We start from the raw sequence: 23,120 nt of genomic DNA, 5'->3' as shown, positions 1-23,120 counted from the left end.
TCGTTGGATGTTTCTATGTAGGTTTTAATTTGCTTTCGACGCAAGACAATTTGGCATCTTCACCAGTACTTTGGCTGTGACGTATAGTTTGTTGTTTCAAGTAAAAGAGTTAGAAGCGAATTATCTTCTCAAAGTTATGTATGTGCATATATATAATAATAATAAAAAAACCGAAGTAAAGATAGGTAACATGTATTATATTTTTAAAATACATATTATACAAATTTTTTTCCAAATAAGATACCTAACTACTTTTTTGAAGTCAATAAGAATTGTCAAAAAAGAAACAAAGTACTACTGTTGGATATTACCGCGAAAGTGTTTTTATTAAAATATATATTTAATAAAACCTATTTTATAACTTTTATTATTTAAAAATTAGAGTTAAAATAATAATTATAAGTGTAAGTACCTATAAACTGTTATTTAATAAAACTATTTTTGAAAAAATTTTGTGGCTCTAAAATTTTGAAATAAAATTTTGTGGCTCTTTAAAAACTTTGAAATTTTGTAAATTGTAATTTTTGACTCTTATGACTCAAAAGGTTGCCGACCCCTGGCCTAGACCATTGTAATTTTACCTCACAGCTGCATAAAAACATAAAAATGATATCTAAGGAAGCAACAGAGATTGGTTTATACCTTGAAAGTGCTGCAATCTCCTTGTCACTTGATAGGACTCTTAAGATCACAATAAAAACAACAATAAATGTCATATTGTTTTTGTGCTTAGTCCTCACTATAATGTTAACAATTTTTTCTTTGGTTCACTAGGATCATTTTTTTTAAATCTATGATCAATTACGTTATGTCCCAGCAGATATGAAAGATTTTCATTTGTGGGTGGCTTGAATCACCAAATAAACATATGGAATGAAGCCAAACTGAATCCTTATTTTACAAGAACAAATTAATATAAAAAATGATGTAATAGAAATGCAGGTTATAAACCATACCCTAAAAATATTTACAAAGACTCTTCCCTCATCAACATCTCAAACCATGTTTTCCTAGTAATGGTGTCTTTAAAATTCATTTTATAAAATATAATTTGTGTCTGTTTAATTTATAACAAATTTGTAATGTTTAAACAATTGAAATTATAAATCAACTTTGTCATTACTGTTTTTTTTTTTGTACATTAACAGAAAAATTCTGTCTCCTAAACCTAATAAAAAATTTCTTTGATACTAGATTATTTTATTTAGTTTAAGATTTTATTTTATTGTTTGTTGAAGAAGATAAAAGTTTAAAATTATTATAACTGCAATATTTATCATATGATAATTCTTTGCATGCCCACATTTAGTCACAAATACACTCTTGAAAAAATATCCCAACACACACATTCGAACATAGATCTTGAATGAGAAGAAGAAACAATTCACCAATTTATTAATTTTGTTAGGAAATAAAGTAGGTATTATGAAAATAATTTAAATTAAAAAAACTTTACAATAAAATACTTCATCCAATAACAACTGATATATTAACAGTATATAATTTAAATGAATATAAAATTAAGGCACAGAATGGTTATAATACATGATAAAACATACAAAGGCCATAAAATGTAACAAGAAAAGAACATATCTTTAACTGCTGATAAAACTATTTCTTACATAATTTTCACATACAAACAAAAATTTATTTAAATGCTATTTCTGAAGAATCTGTACATAAAATATATATTGAACAAAAACATAAAATTATTAAACTACAAGTTCCTTACTTAAAGTTTAATTATTTCCAAAGAAGAACTGAAAACGTTTATCTATATTGTTAACAGTTCTACTTACACATAAAATTGGTCCTGTTGCTTTACAATCAAAAGATATATCCCCTCCATCACACTTTAAAATAAACAGAGCTTTTCACAGCTAATACTCAGTGTAATTAAAATAAAAGGATGATAATTTGCTCAGTATTAACAACATGCTTTATTATTGTTAATAAAAGTTACTACAACTGAAATTAACAGATGAATGCAAGCTGTTTACAACATACATGTGAGTTTTCTAAGATATTTGATAAGGAAGTTGAGCAGATTTGAGTGACAAATTGTAAAGTGAAGAACAGTGATTCCAACTGATTAGTTTCATTAAGGTTGCAGGGATCAACTTGTCAAAGAATAAAAATACTTAGTATATTAAGGATTTCTAAAAAGAGTGGTATAAATTATCATGTATCCTTGGATTATACAGTTTGGAATACTGTATACGCTGTCTGATAAAAATTTGAAAGAGCTACAATTCTCTGAACTCAAATGTTTAAAAAAAAATGTGAGTATGTTTTAAAGAACATTATGACTGAAGAAATTTGGTTTCATTATTATGACCCTGAAAATAAAATGCAATCAATTAGATCACGACCAAAAAAAATCAAAACAAGGAATCAAATGGAAAAGTTGTATTCATTGTATTTTGAAATTTTAAATGCTTCGGATTTCCATGAAAAAAGAAAAAAGTAAATTCTTAAAGTTATATTACATTTCTTACAATATTAAGAAGAAATATCAAACGTGATGAGAAAAATTTAAATACTTCTTTAATATGAAAGTACTAGAATGCTGTTGCATTCACCTTACAATCTGTCTAGATCTGGCTATAAGTTACTCTCACCTGTTCCCAAAATCAAAAGGACAGTGCTTCAACTGTATTGAAAAGGTGATGGTGAAGTTAAGCAATCACTAAATAGTTTCAAAAACAAATTTTAATAACTAGTGCAGTATAAGCAAAATGTATAAGTGGATTGCGATTACATAGAAAAATAAATAGCTTTGAAAGTAAAAAATAAATCTATCTTTTTATTACATAAAGTTTTCTCCTCCCTTTCACTTTTTTCTTTAAGGGGAGGTAAACCTATACAGCATTCTTTTGTGTAATCAAAAGTATCGGATTAAAAATCTAATAAATTTAATTATAACTTATAAAATAAGATGATGTGCAACTGAAATATTAATACAAGTTTAGTATGTCTAGTTTTAGTTTATTACAGAAGTTTATAGATGTAAATGCATATCTAATTGCATTTGTAATCATAATTAGTGAACGCTGCTTCATTGGATTAGCAGTTTTTTTTTTTTTTTTTTTTTAGTCAAGCAGATAAATGTTCAATCTGTGTCTACTCATTTAAAATATCACTGTTATCAATTTTTGTATATTTCTCTTCTATTTGTTTTTTTTTTTTTTTTTTTTTTATTCATGTTCAGTATCTCAGTTACTGTAAATGAAGAACTATACAATACGTAAACTTTGTGTTACAACAAAACTTAAAAGATAATTTTACAATAAACATAATTCAGCATTCAACACTGAATTAAACACAATTTATAACATTTTATGGTTTATTTCTGTCTGAACATTTTTTAACAGCAGATCTTTCTGCATTTTTAAATTGCATAAAATGTATAATTATAAAATTTATTGGGTGAAAATTTCAAAAGAACTAATAATAAAAAGAATGACCAGCCAGAATGTTTTTGTTGCACGATCTATAAGGAAAGTATTCCTTTGCCTACAGGTTGTATAATAAATGATAATGATTCATTACCAAATCAAACTGCTTTTTGTGTAAGTGATGAGGTATATTCAGGCAAAACATAGAGCAGACTGATAGAATTTTATGGTGCTATTATTTTTAAATAAATCCTAGCAACAGTAGATATTTAAGAAAATGATAGCATCACATCTTTAAGTTTAAACTACTTTTTATACTACTATGCAAAACCAACACCGTAATTATACTACCCATAATTATAATTCAATAAAAATATATATATTACCTAGGCATCATCAGGTTTACTCTACTACATAGATACTACTTCTTCTAATCTGTTTCATTGGTAATAAAAATGAATAGGAAAAATTCATTCTTAACTTTATAAACTATCAGTAAAACAACTTTTTAAACTTGCATCAGTAAAACAATAATAATCAGCAGAACGGATTACTGAAAATACTTGTAATTAACAGTAATTGAAGATAATATCTTTTCCCATCACATTATAAAATTTATAAAGCTGTAAACCTACAATAGAATACTAAAGTTCACCCATAGCAACAATTATATTTGAAAGAGCAGTTCTAGCATCGCTATCTTGAAATACTTCTAACACTTCCATTGCTTTTTGCGAATGTTCTTTCTGTAACTGTTTTGTTAAACCAATCCCAGGACCTTTTGACACAATACTGTGAACCTAAAAAATAAGAATTAATTTGAAATTAAAAAAGTAAATGTTCAGTGGCTACTATATTATTAAGAATGCAAATGAGTATTCTAGGAATCATATTGATATTCCCATGACATAAATCTAGATGATAAAAACTTTTTGACAGCATATACATGTTAATTTGAGCATTAGTTCCAGATAAAAACAGCAATCAAGGTTAAATTATGTTTTTCAAATTCAACAACCTTCTGTAGTTGGCTTGCACCACTCATACGCTCATCCTAATCTCATTCTTAAGCCTTTTATGAATCTGAGATAAATTTAGTTCATTAATAAAAAACTTCATAATTTGTAATTGTACCAAACAACACGTACTTCCTGCTCAGATGTGTTGATCAACTGACAACTGCAAGTGAAAGAAGAGCCAACACTCTAATGACAAGTTCAGACATTTAAGTGTTTGTCCAATGAATCATACTATGCACTCATTATAAAATTGACAACAATCTGTTATAAATCATCATCACATTCAGTTCATCACCAGATGATTTAATTAAAAACATAATAAAACACAATTTAACAGTTGGAAATAATGATATTAGAACAAAGGAAAATATACGTTTTAAAGATTATATCATTCCAGTATTGGACAGCAAAATTTACATGCACACTCATAATATTATTCAAAATTTCAGTAATAAAATATAATTACAAACAAAATTACAAACAATTAAAAGATAATGTTTTAATGTAATAGATATAGAATTCAATTCCAACTGAAGGTGTGGGATGCCACAAAAACTAGATACTGGAAAATAATACGGTAAGTTTAACTTATCTAATTACTGTGTTTTGGTGGTTTATATTTGATATAATTATGTATACGTATATATTTAATATAAATACATAAGATGATGCAAAAGAAACCAAGAAATCTGAAAAATTCGTAACTTTTTAATTTTTTTTTATTTGTTCAGTTTCTTTTCAGACCTTATAAAGAAAATCTGGGAAATTAATGATGAAAGATATATAGTTTCTCAGCGAATGTATATCACAGAATTTTATTCTGAAAATCAACAATCAATCATACAGAGTCAATGAACTTAATGCCACCATTTCAGTATAAGAAATCCACCCTCTGCTTAGATGATTAGATTAGGCACTTGGTAGAATGTTTTCATCAGCAGGGTTCAGTAAGGGATATGCCAAAAATCCTGAAGGTTAAGTACAGCCTAAAGCAAAGAGAATATTCAACGAGTATGAGAGAGTGTTGAGAAGAATCCAAAAACATCAACTTGAAGACATTCTCTTCAGTTAAACATTACTCGGAGATCACTGCAGGAAATACTCAAGGACTTATGACTCTTACCATACAAAATTAAACTCTTGCAAGAGTTAAAGCCGACAGAACTTGAACAACACCTAAATTATGTCATACAGTTTTAAGAACTGGCACAAGAAAAGAAAACCTTCGCGCTTAAATTGATAATGAGCAATGAGCCCACTTTGATCTGAACGGCTTTGTTAATAAACAAAATTGCCAAATATGAGGAACTGTAAATCCAAGGCATATTCAACAGAGAGAATTACATCAACTTAAATGCACAGTCTGCTGCGGTATTACATCCAAAAGGATCGTTTGCCCACATTTTTGTTGAAGATGTTGATGGGAATGCTGTAAACATAACTGCTGAACAATACCGGCATATAATTAAAATTTTTCTGCAACCTGCTGTTGCTGACAATCAAATGATGTGGTTCCAACAAGATGAAGCCACTGCACACATGGCCAAATTTAGTATTCAGGTCTTAAAAGGATTTTTGTAATTAACTGACCTTCTTGTTCGCTGGATTTAATAGCCATAGATTATTTTCTCTAGGATATCTAAAGGAGAAGGTTTATGTTAATAAGCCAATGACTATCAACAATTAAAAACAATATTAATAGCTGAAATTAAAGTCCTTTTTAGCAGATATTGTGGAAACCTTCTAGAACGAGCACAACTTTGTAAGGTAGAAAATGGGAGGGTAATTTGCACAAAGAAGTGTTCCAACTGTAGCTTAAAAAAACTCCATAAATTATAATTATCTAAATAAATTAATTTAAAAATTTGCTTTGTGTAAATGTTAAAAAACAGTTTGCTACTTTTGCGCAACCTGTTTATATATATTTACATTGTATATTGTACATCTACATTGTAAGTTTTAGATGAAACATAAAATTAATACAAACAGTTGAACACTTAGCTTCCAATAAATTATGTATATATTTACATAAATTATATATGAATTTAATTATTATTAATAACTAATAATTAAGATTATAATAATATGAAACATAACCTGAACACAAAATGTAAGACAAACCTTTTCATAATCAACATTTTGTACAGATTCAAGCCCTCTGTCAATTTCAGTTATTAAAGAAGGATCATGTTCAAGATGAAACATAACTGGGGCAGATGTTAAACTGAACATTTGACCACTGATATACTGTGATCCAACGGTAAATGGTTCCAGATCCAAACATGCCTGGACAGAAATATCAGTAATAATCAAATAAAAACATATACATTGTTAAAAAATAAATTTATAATACTTTTCTCTTTTTTTTCAAATATACTTTCATAGTGTGTTCACTGCTTTATTATGTAATCGTAAATAAATAAAATTATTAAAACCACTGTACCTTTTTTTAATTCAAAAACAACATTCAATCAAATTTTTTTGTGTACTTTAGAGTTATCATTATATATTTATAATATCCATTTTTTTCATAGTGATTTTTATTAAAAATTACAAAAATTCTGACATCTAAATCATACTGATATAACCAAGAAAAGCTTGCATACAGAAAATAAATCTAGAATCAAATATAGATCTTAAGAATCACAAATATATTTTCAAAAATATACACCATAATATTTATGGTGGAAAAATAGAAAGAAAAAGAATATTACAGGAGGAAATAAAACAAGGAGCTTTAAGACAGTAAGAAGGAGAATAATTTATAGCAAAATTTTGTACAGACAAAACAAGGTTGATCGCCCATATATAACATCATGCAGCCTTAGTTAAACTGGTAATGAAGAACAAATAAAAGGTAAAAACTGTCAAGGAAGATAAAGAATGGAACAAATAAAAGACATAATCCAGAATATAGGATGTACAAATGTGTTAAAATTAGCAAAAGCAGAAAGTATTGGAGAATATCATCAAACTAGTCAATTCACTTGTTTCTAATTACATTGATAGGTTTTTTAAGACAATTATTATAATTTTCACACTTGACTGTCCTTTTACAATATTTTGAATGTTTTTATTGTTTTTTTTTTTTTTTATTAACTTTTTTTAAATAGCAAGATTAAAATTTGTTATTATTACAAATGTAATTCCAGTACTGCTACAAGGATCATTCAATAATTAAAGACAAAAAACTGTGGAGATAAAACAATTGGTAAGAGGGTATGATACTTTCAGACAGAAAGCTGGTAACCCTGTCATAACTTTTGATCAGCTGCTTGAGTATAACTGTTTTGTTTATAACCTCAAATTCTCATTTTATGATGACAACTTCTCTTAAAGTTTGCGAATTAGTTGATCAGCATGCAGTTTTATCCATTTTTGCTTTCCTAACTTGAAACTCTGTTAACATTTACTCTGATATGACCACACAATATGGACAAAGCTGTATGAACCACAAATATCTTTACAAGCAGATAGAAAAATTAAAAGACAACTGAACTTTAGAGGCTGATGAGCACCACTCTGGATGTCTGGTTGAAGTTTTAATTCTAGCGCTTCAAACTTGCATAGACTCACAAGTTAAGTGTTGATACAGTCCACATTATCACCAACAAGCTCAAGATGAGTTCCACGAGAGTTGAAAGATCACCATAAAGAGATAAGACTTCAATGTGCATAAAGCTGAAACAATAGTATCAGCATGAAGATGATGGTTTTTAGCACAGTGTTCTAACCTGTGATGAGACAAGGGTTCACCATTATGAACCAGAATCAAAAAACGGAGCACGAAGTAGAAACACATTAGAAAAATTTCACCTGCCAAGAAAACTTTCTGACCATAATCATCAGCAGAAAAATCTTTTGAGATGCAAAAGACCTGGTGTTTTTGTTCATTTTCTAGCTCAGCAAACAACAAGCAGCTTATATTAATGTGACATGCTTATTAACAAAGTGAAACCAGAAGTTTTGTAAAAACATCCTGAATCTCAGCAGAAAGGCATCATTCTGTTTCACACAGCCACTCTGCTTCATATCATAGTGCCTCACACAGATCTGATAACTGAGCAACCATCAACAAATTGCATCAGAAAGTATTACCTCACCGTGTATACAGTTCTGATTTGGCCCCCATTAGATCTCCACTTGTTTGGTCCACTCAAGGAAGCACAACATGTAAGAAGTTTAATGGCAATGACAATGCCAAAGAAAATGTGCTAAATTGGCCCTGACATCAAGACAAAGATTTCTTTGTGGCAGGCAATGTGGCTGGAGAGTATGTTGAAAAGTGAAAAAATGTCACATTGATTAAATAAACTAACTCCAGAGCAATTTATGTCTAATTATTCAATGACCTTCATACTTTTATGATTTTTTAACTGGTTCTGAAAGTGTATTTGTCATTTGTAAATGAAAATTTTCACATTTCTCTTCAGCACTTTTATTTTAACACACCTACCTTATCATTCATATTAGTATTACCTTAAAACACACAATTATAATTATTACCTTATTATATATCTTTTACAATTACTTAAAATATTATATTACATGTATTATTTCTACTCTGAGTTAAAAATAATTATCTTTTCTTTCCTTCTGTACTTATGTAAGATATCATAACAGTTGTACACAAACATGAAAAATGTTGTACACTTCTAAAAAGAAAATGGTAATTCAAAATGAAAACAAGCTTTTTTCACCAAGCTGAATGTACTACTACTACTACCCATCAACATGCCACACCCATCAAAATTCAAGTAATATTGAACAAATAAAACCTTTCTCTGTTTATTATAGACTGTATAGTTAATATTATATTCAGAGAAAGCAATTTTGATTAGTCCTCTTGACCTTTTTTTTATCATAGTCAAAAGAAAAGTTATGAACATAGAGTAAAGCAACAAATTTGTGGTAGCATGACCTCATTTTCATGGAAAATTATATATTACACACACTCAAATTTCTTATTATGAATTAGTTAATTTTGTTTTTGTTCTAATTTGTATTTACTTATTTATATATTTTATAATGCTAGGCATCATTTATATTTAATAAAATGTTAAAATAAAACCTTAAAACTTTGGTCATCTGACTCATATATCAATAAAATTTAAGAATTTTCTAATATTATAACATAAATTACATCCTTTAGGAATACTTACTAGCCCATTAAGTGCACTAATACTGTCATTACAGTTTGAAAATATATAAACCTCAACCAACGAATTCTTGTCAGAAACAACAAACAAATAATAATGTTCATTGTATGTTTCAACACAAAAAAATTACAAGAAAAAATCTAAAAATATTACTACTTTTAACATCTTTCCTCTTTTATGTTGCTTACCTGCCATGCAAGAGCCAGATGCTTTCCAAATTTATAGCCTTGATTCTGAAGATGTGTACCATGACCAGAAAGTTTTAATGTACCTTGACATGATTTCCCCAATAAACTTCCAGCAGAAAGCACATTCCTTTGCGTCCATTCTTCAACAGCACCAGTATGTGTAAGGAGAGATGGCAGTGGATTATTTTGCTTATCACGACGCCCTAAAAATTCACCTTCTGCCAAATCACGCACAGCACTACTCATTAGTTCTACTAACTGAAAAAAAATATATATATAAAAAATTATCGTATAAAAACAATATAAAATTTAAATATGAAAACAGGAATAATCATTCACTTGGTACGTTACTTCATTAAATATTTAGAAACAATACTAAACCTAATGCAAGTCTGGCCTAAATCTTTTCTTTAAAATAGAATGGCTGTTTATCATTATTACCAAAATCCAACAGCATGCAGTATCCCATTTAAAGGAAAACAGTATCCTGCATAATTAACTATAATGAACAACATGAACCAGTTTATTAAATAAGTTTAGTCATTGGTTGCACACAGTTATTTTGAAAATACTACTCTTTTATAAAATAATACAATACAGGACCATTTAGTCATGTCATTTTAGTCCAAATTCCAGAAATCAGAGTTCAAAAAAAAGATTATTTTCCATTTTAATCCTATTTAAGATTAGGGGACCCAACTTTACCTGATGAACATCACAACTTCAAATACAATTTTTTCGCCAGATACAAAATAATTCCCAAACTAGTATATAGCCAGAGTTGCCTGTCAAACCACAAAAATATCAAGAAACAGTAAAAGATGTCTCCACATTCTACACATGAACATAATGGTTTCAAACAAAGACCCACAGAAGTTTACCAATGGAGAAGAAAGGATAAGGGGAAGGTGCTAAAGGGTCAATTTACACACACAGATATCATGAAACAAGTCAAAACAACTTAACCAAAAGCGGTACCTTACTCCCACTTCTAAAGAAGTAGAGTTCAAGGTAACTGAATCTATTCTACTCTACTCTACGCAGGATGGGAGCAGCACATTACAGAGTAATAATTTTAGGAGGTTTAGGTTAGCTTATAGAAAAACCTCATCCTCAGAATATTAAAGAGTACAGAAGTGTCCAACTAAAGCCACATAAATCATTTAGCTAGCTACCCAATGGAGGAGTTCTCATTTACTTCATTAATACGCATTTCTAAGATTCTTCAAGTTGGGTTATTCACCATAAATTGCTATTTTCTCTCTAAGAACTATTTTTTCTCTTCTTTTTTGGAAAAAAAATCATCTGTCAGTTATGGTTTACTTCCTCTTCTTGTCCCTTCAGCACTTAAAGGTTCCATAGCATATGTACGTTTGGCAAATGAGCCTTCTTTGCACTTCTTTGGCACTTCCTAATCTCATATTAATCTTCTAACATTCTCGTAAAAAGCTAACGTCAAGTGAACTGTTGTACTTTTTCCATTTTCTGTATTTGTCATTTTCTCAACACTCAACTCTTTCACCTAACTCTTTTTTCACCATCACAAATCTATATTATTTCAGTTTTTTCACTGCTGATTTCTTGCCTTCTTAATCTGCAGATTATATTCTTCTACTTCTTTTTAGACCTTCTTTCTTTTCTCTACAAATAATGTAATTTGCAAGCAGCAATTCTATTGCTAATTCTAAACTACTTTCTGTTTAATTTTTTTAATTGTTGCTTTTTTAACTGTTCCAACTGTTGCTAACTTGGATCATATTGAAGACACAAATGTGTTTTCTTCAGTTCGGAAGTTAGGATTGCAATAGTGATTTCACTATTACAATCCTAACTTAATCAGGAACCAGTTCGTTTTTTAAGAGGTACTTGTAAATAAAAATATCACTTGCATGCACACTGTTTTCAGAACCTGAATCATTTCTCTAAAATCCCCCAATCCTCCAGCTCTTTCAAACAATTATTATAATTAAAGCCCCATGTAGCTAGTGTCTGACAGAATAGCAGTGTCTTTCTTTTGGCCAACATTTCTATTTTAATTCACGAAAATATGATTCAGTGAAATATGTGTTCAATCAAAACATTATTACAATATAAATGACAGATCTTATAAAGTAAATACATAGTTTCAATTTTTTTATAGTTTTTTAATAGTGACACACAACATTAAGTTCTTTAATTACAGGTTTTTAAAAATCATTTTTATAGGGTCAGGTCTTTAGTTTAAAGATAAGAATTTCACATAAAAATTATAACAGTTCTTTTTATTCTTAGAAGATAGAAAATTATTATTTTGTTAAAGCTAAATTACAACTAAAATTAAAAAAGTCAAATTTAATTAGAAGAAAGAAAATGTACTTTTTTAATAGAATTTAAAAATACATACATCTTGGTTACGAAGAGCAGCCAATTCCGCACAAGAGTTACCCAAAAGATAATCACCACTTAACAAAGCAATTTTATTACCAAATGTCATATCATTTAAAACAGCTGGTTCTGGATACAAATTTGGATACAAATTCACTAATCCTTTATGTACAAGATGACTTGTTCTTATCATTTCAGTAACTTCTGCTAGAGCTCTTTGACTAATTAAAAAAATAAGAAAGTATAAATTACTTTTAATAATAATTAATTACGGTGCATAAATGTTTTAGTGATTAGGTATCAAATATAAACATTAAAATTAGATTTTAGATGAATTAATAATTTGTTTGTTTTTTTTTTTTACAAATCTTGTCTCTTTACCACCTATGAATTAAACTTTTAAATAATAATTACTTAAATTCAGCAAAACCTCAACTACACAAATCAGATCAGAGTATGTAAGCTCTCAGAATCTTTAAGGATTGAACTGAATTTTTAAATGTACTTTTATACATGTATGTACAAAGATTATCCAAGAATCTGAAGGTTTGCAATAGTTGCTAATGTTACAACAAGTTTGAGAGATATTCTGCCTATTTGTACTTCTATTTGTAAGGATAAAAAAAAATGGCTTTTAGAGGTAATGAGACGGTAACAATAAAGATAGTATGATTCAGAATAGTGTTACAAGTTTCATATTTTGTGCATTTAGCCCATTATATAACCTATAAATACAATCTGGATCTGATACAGATTTATTACTTCACTTAATTTATGGCTAAGTTAGAATAACTTTTAAGAAACCTAATTAATATTTTATGGTGTAATGTCATGGGCTCGGCTACTTATATTAACATGATCTAAAATAAAACATATGTTGATTTTGTTTTACCAAGGCAACACAAGATAGTGTAAATAACTATTAACAAACAAAAATAAAATAAACCACAAATTAAACTTCAACTGATATAAACATAATAAATAAATAATTTTTGACCTCACCATTGCAAAACACAACTAACAGAAACACTTTTTTTAAAATACAACACTGACACACTCTCATTCATAAAAAATCAAATTACCCAACCCTAAATAAACAGTTTGTGTTGAGAAGTAAGATTTACAAACTATTAATGAATCCATATCACTTAAAACCAAATAGATGAACTCAACACTAAAATGCCTGTAGAGATATAAAAAGCACACTCATTGACAGAATACCACACAAAATACAAACAGTCATATTAACAAACATAAATATATTGTATTTCTTAATTTCCAGTACTTCTAAATTTGCATGAATGTTGGATATTGAATATGCAATTTGTAACGTTCAATTTTAATTTTAATGTGTGCAACAAAAGATTTGAAAAATTATATAGAGTAACTGATGATGCGAGGTACTCACGAAAGCGCTCTTGCTTAGATATTATATTACATATACATATATATATATATATATATATACTACATACATATTATATTAATAATATGTATAGTGCAGAGGAATACGATTCCTGAAAGGATCGATTTTAGAAAAATAAAAAAATTTATTAATGTATATAAAAAACAAAGACCTCAGAAATACGTAAAACTAAATTTTTCAAACTATAAATATCAGTTGAACAAACAGTATGAAACTTCTAATAAGGGAATAATGAACACTCAACGCTCTCCATAGCAATACAGAGTAAACATTTACCAACCATCTCATAGACATACATTGCAAATCCACAAACACCTTGTATTCTACAAATATAAAAAAGGATCAGATTGTAACTCAGAGATTATGAAATAAATAAATACATAACGATACATTAAATGATCCCACAGAAAAAGAAATGCTTGATATAACATCAACTGATTTCAGGAGCACTAGTCACTGAAGATGATCAAAAGAAAAATTGAAAATGTTATGACATACATTTTGAAATGTATGACTAAGTAATAAATTAAAACAATAAAAACATCCAAACGATTAAAATGTAGTAAATAATCATACTAATAAAACAATTAGTTGAGAAATCAATAAACAGGTATTTACAAAAAATGAAATCTTACACCTTCTCATGCTGCACATCCGATTAAATAAATCAGCTCACTGCCTCCATTATATAAAATTCCTTATTTTGGCATTAAAAGTTATTCAACACATTAAAAAACTATATATCTGATTGTTTGTCTCTCCTCCCTGTAATCAATTTTATATTAGGCCTCATGTCTCACATTATTCACTGCAACAGTCATAAACTCTATTAACAGTACAACTAATTTCTACAAAAATTTGAAGCCTTTTGGAGAGTTTACTTCATCAAAGGCTACCAACCGGCTGGAACTCCAGTATCAACTACATTACGAAATACATAACTACATTAAGTATTTCATAACTATGTATGAACTACAACTACATAACATAGTTTGTATTTCATAATGTAGTTTTCAACAGATCACATTCAGTAGGAAATCACTATAGGAAGTGTTCTTGATCTTTACTGGATGAATTAAGAGTCTGATAACTACATTAATCAACAGGCCTAATAGAAAAATATAAAGGTAGGCACAGAAAGGGATACGTTAAGAGAGCCAGTTTCCATTACAGCCTTTTGAATACTTTTTCACCATAAAATAGGGGTCTAAAGTATCAAAAAATTATCCACTCAACCATAACAGTTACAGATTTCTCCCCCCCCCCTCTCAATCTCATTCCCTTTCTGCTGTAAAGATGATTTTGTACATATTCATTTATTTCACAGTTAATTTTTTTATCTGAGAACACACCTCGCAGCAGACAACCAGTTTCTCTGACAAACAAAAAACATTGAAAGGAGGTTTACATTTGCTTCAAAGTGACCGGCAAATCACCCAGCAACGCATCGCTATTCAGTTAGACATATCTAAAGAATGAGTAGGCCATATTACTGAGCAATTGGCAATTTATTTATCTAATTTTACCAAGAAATTTATTTATCAAGACATTTTACTGCAAATTTGTTTCAACACAAATTTATCATTCATTTTTTTTTTACTCTGTTGTCAACATTTAGGATTTTTGGTTTAAACATTAATATTTATTATTGGTTTATTTCCATCTACAATTTTTGTTTTATTTAGTTTTACTTTATTTTTGTTATTTTTATTAATTATACATACATTATATGACATGGCGCTGCTTGTGTTCGTCCGTCAGTTTGCATTGTACCAATTGTGCACAGATTTATGGTAACCCAATTGCTCAATAATATGGCCTAGCCATTCTTTAGATATGTCTAACTGAATAGCTATGCGTTGCTGGGTGATTTGCCGGTCACTTTGAAGCAAACATCCACCTCCTTTCGATGTTTTTTGTCAGTCAGAGAAACTGGTTGTCTGCTGCGAGGTGTGTTCTCAATTGTCACTTTTGTGAAATTTCAATACCCACCTATTCATAATACTCCTGTCAACAGTTTCACTACTGTAAACTGCTTTTAAGTGATTGTCCCGTTATCCGGTTTGTCTGGTTGTCCCGTTATGTATATCTTCTACATATATAAAAAAGGAGTTGATTTCTTTGAAATGTAAGATTAAGGACTCCCTAGGTATACAAAAGAAATCTAATTCAGCAAAAAGTTTCTATTTACTGCAAGGGTGGTTTTATGATATTCTTTTTTCAATGCAACTGCTCATGCGGCAGTAAACCACATATTTCTATTGCACAAATCCAGTTACACAACTTTTTTCTCTGAAATAGCCAAAAGATTAATTTTTTAATTGTTTATCGATATGCCAAATAAAATAAAAAATATATGTTGTCTATCATTATCTAAAGTTATTGGTTATCAAAGATTTTAAAATTTCTTTTTCTTTTTAAATAACTTTTAAATGAAACACCATGTAAAACAAAATTCAAGACAATGATAAATCTTGATTTTTAGGAACTTTTTACTCCCTTTCTACACTAAATATTAAGGCTGTAAACAGCAAAAGTTTACTGTTCAAGCGTTATTGAGTACAGATTTTTTTTTAAATTAAAGAATGTTCTCCTTGAAAATGTTTATTGAGATGCACTTTTGGTCTCATAAGTAGCAGATTGATAAATGAAGCTATAGCTAAAACATCACAACAGTAACTTCATCAAGGTGAAATGCTAATAAAACATTAAAACAGTTTGAGAGAATATTTTGTGACTATTTATAATTAAAAAAATATTATCAGATAACAATATCAGTAAAATGTGTTTCTGTTATTATTAAATGTAATTCTCACAAACATGACAATATGAATGTGTCGAGGGTCCAGGAGGCAGAGCTCCCTGGCTAGACAGTCAGGCAAGCAAAGCAAGCCCTAACCGGCTAGTTTTAAAATAAATTACAACAAACCTGTGAAGAACACCAGCAGCCTTATCCTCTTCCATCTCATCAACATTAAGATGTCCAGCTGCTTTTGATATTAAGAGCACTATTAAACCCCATGCCTGCATATTATTCCTGCCATTATATAATAAACTTCTGTAAAAAAAAAAAAAATACTATCATTTATTCTGTAAATAATAATGGCTTACATAAATTATAATAATTTACTATTAAGTTAATTATTATATTATTCTGTACAGAAGAATTGAGAGGAGAGTGGAGGAAGTGTTAGGAGAAGACCAATTTGGTTTCAGGAAAAGTATAGGGAAAAGGGAGCAATTTTAGGCCTCAGATTAATAGCAGAAGGAAGATTAAAGAAAGACAAACCAACATACCTGGCATTTATAGACCTAGAAAAGGCATTCAATAACATAGACTGGAATAAAATGTTCAGAATTTAAAAAAAAAATTAGGGTTCAAATATAGAGATAAAAGAACAATTGCTAATATTTACAGGAACCAAACAACAACAGTAATAATTGAAGAACATAAGAAAGAAGCCGTAATAAGAAAGGGAGTCTGAAAAGGATGTTCCCTATTCCTGTTACTTTTTAATCTTTACATAGAACTAGCAGTTAATGATGTTAAAGAACAATTTAGATTCTGAGTAACGATACATGGTGAAAAGATACAGATGCTATGATTTGCTGATGACATAGTAATTCTAGCTGAGAGTAAAAAGGATTTAGAAGGAACAATGAACGGCATGGATGAAGTCGCAAGAACTACCACATGAAAATAAACAAGAACAAAATGAAAGTAATGAAATGTAGTAGAAATAACGAAGATGGACCACTGAATATGAAAATAGGAGGAGAAAAGTTTATGGAAGTTGAAGAATTTTGTTATTTGGTAAATAGAATTACTAAAGATGGACGAAGCAGGAGTGATATGAAATGCCGAATAGCACAGGCGAAATGAGCTTTCAGTCAGAAATATAAATTGTTTACATCAAAAATTAATTTAAATATCTGGAAAAGATTTTTGAAAGAATATGTTTGAAGCATCGCTTTATATGGAAGTGAAACTTAGACGATTGGAATACCTGAGAAGAAAAGATTAGAAGCTTTTGAAATGTAATGCTATAGGAGAATGTTAAAAATCAGATGGGTGGATAAAGTGACAAATGAAGAAGTGTTGCGGCAAATAGATGAAGAAAGAAGCACTTGGAAAAATATAGTTAAAATAAGATACAGACTTATAGGCCACATATTAAGGCATCCTGGAATAATCACTTTAATATTGGAGGGACAGGTAGAAGGAGGAAAAAATTGTGCAGGCGGGCAACGTTTGGAATATGTAAAACAAATTGTTGGGGGGGTAGGATGTAGGGGGTATACTGAAATGAAACGACTAGCACTAGATAGGAAATCTTGGAGAGCTGCATCAAACCAGTCAAATGACTGAAGACAAAAAAAAATTATGTAAATAGTAATAATAATAAAATTAATACTATTATTATTACTTACTTACTTTGCCATTCCATCAATAATCTCCATTATAAAAAGGAAGTGTCTCTGCATTTCATATAGCAGATTCAAGTTTAAATCATCTGCAAGTCATCATTTCTGCAAGTCTACTTTACTTTTCAGCTTTAAAGTGTACTGGTTTAAATGTTTTTGTTTTTGGTTTAGATTTACAGCATAGTTAAGTTTCTTAACAAAGTTTTTAAAAAAATAAATGGTTAATTTAGTAACTTTATTGCTGTAAATAAATTTGCTAAGGAACAGCAAAATGTTATTGGATTTTTGGAACACCATAACATTATTCATCAAAACCAGATTTGTCCAAACAGACACGATATGAAATTGAAGATCTTGGCCACTAGACCTGCCCATTGGAGATGTTCTAAGCAGGGGAGCAGAATATGTCCATATGCACTAACATGGTTCAGGGGAAATTTGGGCTGTTCAGGAAAATTTCACCAAAATCTTTTACCAGTCATGAAAAATAGAAATCATGATGTAAATATCAACTGATGCTGTATTCACATCATTTTTACAATTATTAACTAGAGTAACTGATCTTTTAACAAATTTTAAAAAGAAACATTCATCCTATTGAGTATTACGTATAATGAGAACAAAGATAGACGTCATTCCTGGTGAGCAACAGGTAAGACTCAAATCGCGGCAGGTAAGGGACACATTACTGATAAGATGCATTGTGTATATATATCTAGTGGTATATGCATGAGTGTGTCTCGTCTCCTGTCTAATGCATCTATCCATTTAGTTGCTTTTGGGCAGGCAATAGTGTTTCTTTGTTTTTATTAGCTGGCTGGCTTTAAGGTATTGCTTTGTTTTAATAGTAAAGTAGTTAAGTGTCTTTTAATAGTGTTAAGTGACATACATAATATACAGTATAGTGAGTATAAAATATTGTAATTGTACATTAATTAACTATGTTAACATTTAAAAGTAAGCATAACGTAAACTGTGTGTTTTGTGAGTGGCATGGCAGACGTGATAAACTTGGAGTTCTGGGGAAATTTCTGATCAAAAAAATTGTGTTTGGGGGAAATTTCAGGAGTCTGAACATATTCTGCTCCCCTGGTTCTAGGCAGGACTGTACCACAGACATTAGCATATATGTTGCTATATGGTTACACACATCTAAACTGGCCTTTGACAAAACTTTACTGTTTGTGTACTGTTGGTCACACCAGATGACCACACTAGAATGTAAAAGGGAGCTTTCCACATACCACAACACCATCATAGAATAGAGTAATTATTTGCGGGAGGTTTGTGCTGCAAAATTACTCCAAATCAAAACCCTATTGGCAGTAATGGACTGACAGAGGAAATTAATGAATTAGTGTTCATTTGTCAAAAGTATAATGTCAAACATGAAGATCCTCAACAGTGGGTGTTTTGATGGAATATGTTGGGAAATGAAAGGTGTTTCCTTGTAACTGTAGATGACAGGTTGACAGATACACTCCTGCCAATTATTGTTGACAGAATTACTCCAAACATAGTAATTTCGGACCAGTGGCAATACAATGGAATTCGCATTGCCAATTGAAATTACTCCAATATGACTGTGAATCATGCAGAGAACTTGATCAATCCCATAACTAGGGCACATACCCAGCAAGTCAAGAGGATGTGGTCGGTGGCAAAGTGGTTTTTTCAGAAAAACCATCCAAATAATCCTAATATGTTAGATATTTATTTATGTGAATTCATGTGGGTGAAATCTCAGCCAGATGGAACAGACATTTTTATGTAGATATTAAATGACAGGTTTACTTTTTCAGCTTTTTAATGTACTGGTTTAATTTTTTGGCCACATCAGTAATAATATATTACATAAATATTAAATATTTTAAAAATTTTGCAAATAAAATTAAATATTTGTGATAAATATCATTAATAATTCATAACAAATATTTGAATTTTTAAGTTTAAAACTTTTTGTTTCATGTTTGTTACTCTTGTCACATTTTTTAAATTGAAGTGTCATATAATGGACTTATATATAGTACTAATGCCATCTAGTGGGTCTTGATGAATTTACACTTCATCAACTCATGTCTAGATGAGTATAATGTCTGTTGGGTATATAATGGAGTTTGCTCTGACAATTTTTTTTTGGTGTGCATATACATCACAAATCAACTAACTGTTTATGATATGAACCATCTTAAAAACCAGGTACCTGGGTAAAAGTTAATAAACCTACTTTTACTTGAAATATTGAACACGAATGCTGCAGATTATTCAGTTATGTCCAATTAGCCTAATGGAAATGGCTCAAGACTGTCAAAATTGATTCTATCTGGTTAGAGTCCTATCACAGGGGTTGTAGTCAAACTTATATCTATACTAGAAATGGGTATGAAGATTGACACTAGCTATTTCTGAAAGTGTAAGTACTGTTTTAATACCAAGAAATATTATTAATTACAATGGGCAGAATATGGTAAAACTGATATGTAATAGCACAATGTCATGCTTAGAAAACATCATAGGTGTTGATGGTACTTACGTATTAACGCCACCGCAGCTACAGCTTTATTTAAAAACAAAGCAGTCAATCGGATTTCGGTGGAAAATGGGCCGATATAGAGTTTAACATAGATTCAAAACAGTCTCTTTATTAATTTTAATAAATGGTTATTTATATTTATTTATTTTATAAATATATAACCATTTAAAATAAATAGATATAGATAACCATTTAATAAAATTAATAAAGAGACTGTTCATTTTCCACCGAAATCCAATTGACTACTTTGTTTTTAAATAAAGCTGTAGCTGCAGTGGCGTTAATACGTAAGTACCGTGTTGATACATCATAAGATAATATTTTAAAAACAGGCATAGTTTCTCTTTAGTGTACTTTGGTATAACTGACATCTCATTCCTACACCCAACTTTTCCTAGCATGTCATGCCATCAGTTCCATTTATTCAATAGTTAGTTGGTAATCTGGTAACCTCTCAACTTCAGCATACTGTGAATGGGCTTTACACAACCAAGAGTATTAATACCACAGCAATTTTTTTGTTTTTATCTTTAGGCCCTGATTAGATATAATTTTGAAAAATGAGCCTCATATTATTTTTGTGAATAATTTATTTATACTTTAATAACCATTAAGTTAATACAACTTGTTTCATTAGAAATAAGTTACAAATTTAGTTGGCATTAAAATAGAAGCAATAGTTTAAAAATACATGAATATTTAGACTACAATAATAAATATTTAAATCTTATAATAAATGACCAAATTAAATCCTGTACTAACCAATTATCAAAACTTTAAACTTTCTTACTTACTTAGCTGTTTTTAGCAACGGATGATTAGATCCAACTAGCTTCCTCAAATGCAATGCAACATTGGCAATTTCATCACTTAACAGCCACCGTAAACTTAAAAATGAAGTTGGGTACCCTACAACTTTCTCAGCTTCTGAAACAGCCCTATTCCAATCTGGTCTCTGATTTTGAGCCAACTTTCCAGCCACATTGAAATCCTTATTATTACAATGAAACTGCCTTGTAGAGTACAATACAACACTATTCTTTTTTATATATTCTTGAAACACAGACATTACTACCGGATTCCATTTTTTTAATATAGCACTACATATAACACTACTTGATACTGACATTTTTGCAAATATTATAAAACTGTATCAGCTAAAATGGACATTACTGCATCGAGTTCACAAAAAGAGAAACGGAGAAAGTGATCGACGCAGTGGCCATGTACTGAATCCACTATTACATACCATAGCGTTTCCTAACCCCACTACCGTGGAAAGTGAAAGCAGATAGTTTCAACTTTTACTGTCGAATAACATCTTAATTTAGTAATAATGATTATACGATTTTATAATCAGTTATTTAATTTAACATTTCAAGTTTCACTTCATTACCCGGAAAGACAACAGTTGTTATTTTTTTGTGGAAAAACATAAGAAACATTTAACACAAAAAAAAATTCACTCCTGCACTATGTCAATAAATTAAAGATTTCATAAAACAAATGTATCATTTAAGTGCTTTCAGATAAATCATTCACTAATAGTTGAATCTTTTCCGAGATAGCGCGCAAAAATCAAATAACCCAGACACGTTCTTGTCAAGGTAAATGACAATTACGTAATTTGAAGGTCATTTGTGATTTATTCAATCGAGAACCGACTTCCAGGAATAAACTCATCGTTCTTCTGAGATATCGTGAACACACTTCTAACAATTTAAAAAGAAAACGGTTTATAAAATGACGCAAATTATTTTTACAAAGTATTTTATATATATAAATTCTGATTCCGTTAATTGTTCTTTTCAAATAAAATAACAGTTACACTTTATGCTACTTTCAATTCTGTTAGCCAGGATTAGCACAAAGTTACGTTAATAATTGTTATACCACATTTATAGAAACGTACACATTTGATTTATAAAGCATTTCAAATTTACGTGCATTTTTATCAATATTCCACGATTAATTTAATTGCTTAACACTTACTGAGTTTTTCAAAATTTTTTTTAACCAAATCTTGCTCGAATAATCAGTCATTTTTTCCCTTATAATAAATGAATTTTTTACTTGGCCCAATGTTCAAGTAATATATTATTCTCTTTATCAGGTTTTTAACCTCCGGGACTACTGTTAGGTATTGCTTCAGAGGATGAAACGAATGTTTTCTAGCGTGTGAAGAATGCTTGTCCGGGATTCGAACCCGGGACCTCCAAATGAAAGGCCGAGACGCTACCACTCGCGCCACGGAGGCCGGTTGGCAAGTAACATATTACTTTATTCAAATATCACTATAGTTCATCAGCTGTATCTACAAAATATTAAATCTAAAGAAATAATCTTGTGTGCAGTTTTGAAATAAAAAATAGTATTAATAAGTACTATTTTTATTAGTCATTTTTATTTAGTCCCAAATTTTAGAATTATGTGGTGCATTCTGTTCTTTCAGCATTAGGTTGGTTGTCCTATGCGTTCACTGGGTGTTGTTCACTAATAAACCAGGATGTCAGTTTTTGAATTGTGATTGAACATGCTTCATGTTTCGTTTACCAGAATCAATAGTTGCGAAAAACATAATGGTTCTTTCAGCAGAGGAACTCATTTC

General features: G+C 29.6%; 1 protein-coding gene across 1 annotated transcript; it reads right to left on the bottom strand.

Annotated features, from left to right (window-relative positions):
- Nucleotides 1-1,470: 1,470 nt before the first annotated feature.
- Pdss2 (Decaprenyl diphosphate synthase subunit 2) lies at nucleotides 1,471-22,142 on the bottom strand. Its single transcript, XM_075377500.1, has 6 exons — nucleotides 21,307-22,142; nucleotides 16,484-16,612; nucleotides 12,148-12,349; nucleotides 9,765-10,022; nucleotides 6,539-6,703; nucleotides 1,471-4,198 (listed from the first exon to the last, which is right to left on the bottom strand). Exons 1-6 carry the CDS (start codon nucleotides 21,639-21,641, stop codon nucleotides 4,043-4,045), a joined length of 1,245 nt encoding a protein of 414 aa, XP_075233615.1. The 5' UTR covers nucleotides 21,642-22,142; the 3' UTR covers nucleotides 1,471-4,042.
- Between the last annotated feature and the right edge of the window lie 978 nt (nucleotides 22,143-23,120).

Source organism: Lycorma delicatula, chromosome 10 (assembly GCF_047948215.1).
Source record: "Lycorma delicatula isolate Av1 chromosome 10, ASM4794821v1, whole genome shotgun sequence".
In the NCBI taxonomy this organism is placed as follows: Eukaryota; Metazoa; Arthropoda; class Insecta; order Hemiptera; family Fulgoridae; genus Lycorma; species Lycorma delicatula.
Note: the sequence above shows the minus strand (reverse complement) of the source record. Positions and strands in the feature narration are given on the sequence as shown.

Coding starts and splice junctions, on each gene's coding strand:
- Pdss2 (XM_075377500.1), bottom strand. CDS start 21,641: ATGTCAGTATCAAGTAGTGTTATATGTAGTGCTATATTAAAAAAATGG. Junction 12,350..16,483: donor GCTGCTGGTGTTCTTCACAG/GTTTGTTGTAAT, acceptor TTTTTTAATTAG/TCAAAGAGCTCTAGCAGAAG. Junction 6,704..9,764: donor ATCTGGCTCTTGCATGGCAG/GTAAGCAACATA, acceptor ATTTCTGTCCAG/GCATGTTTGGATCTGGAACC.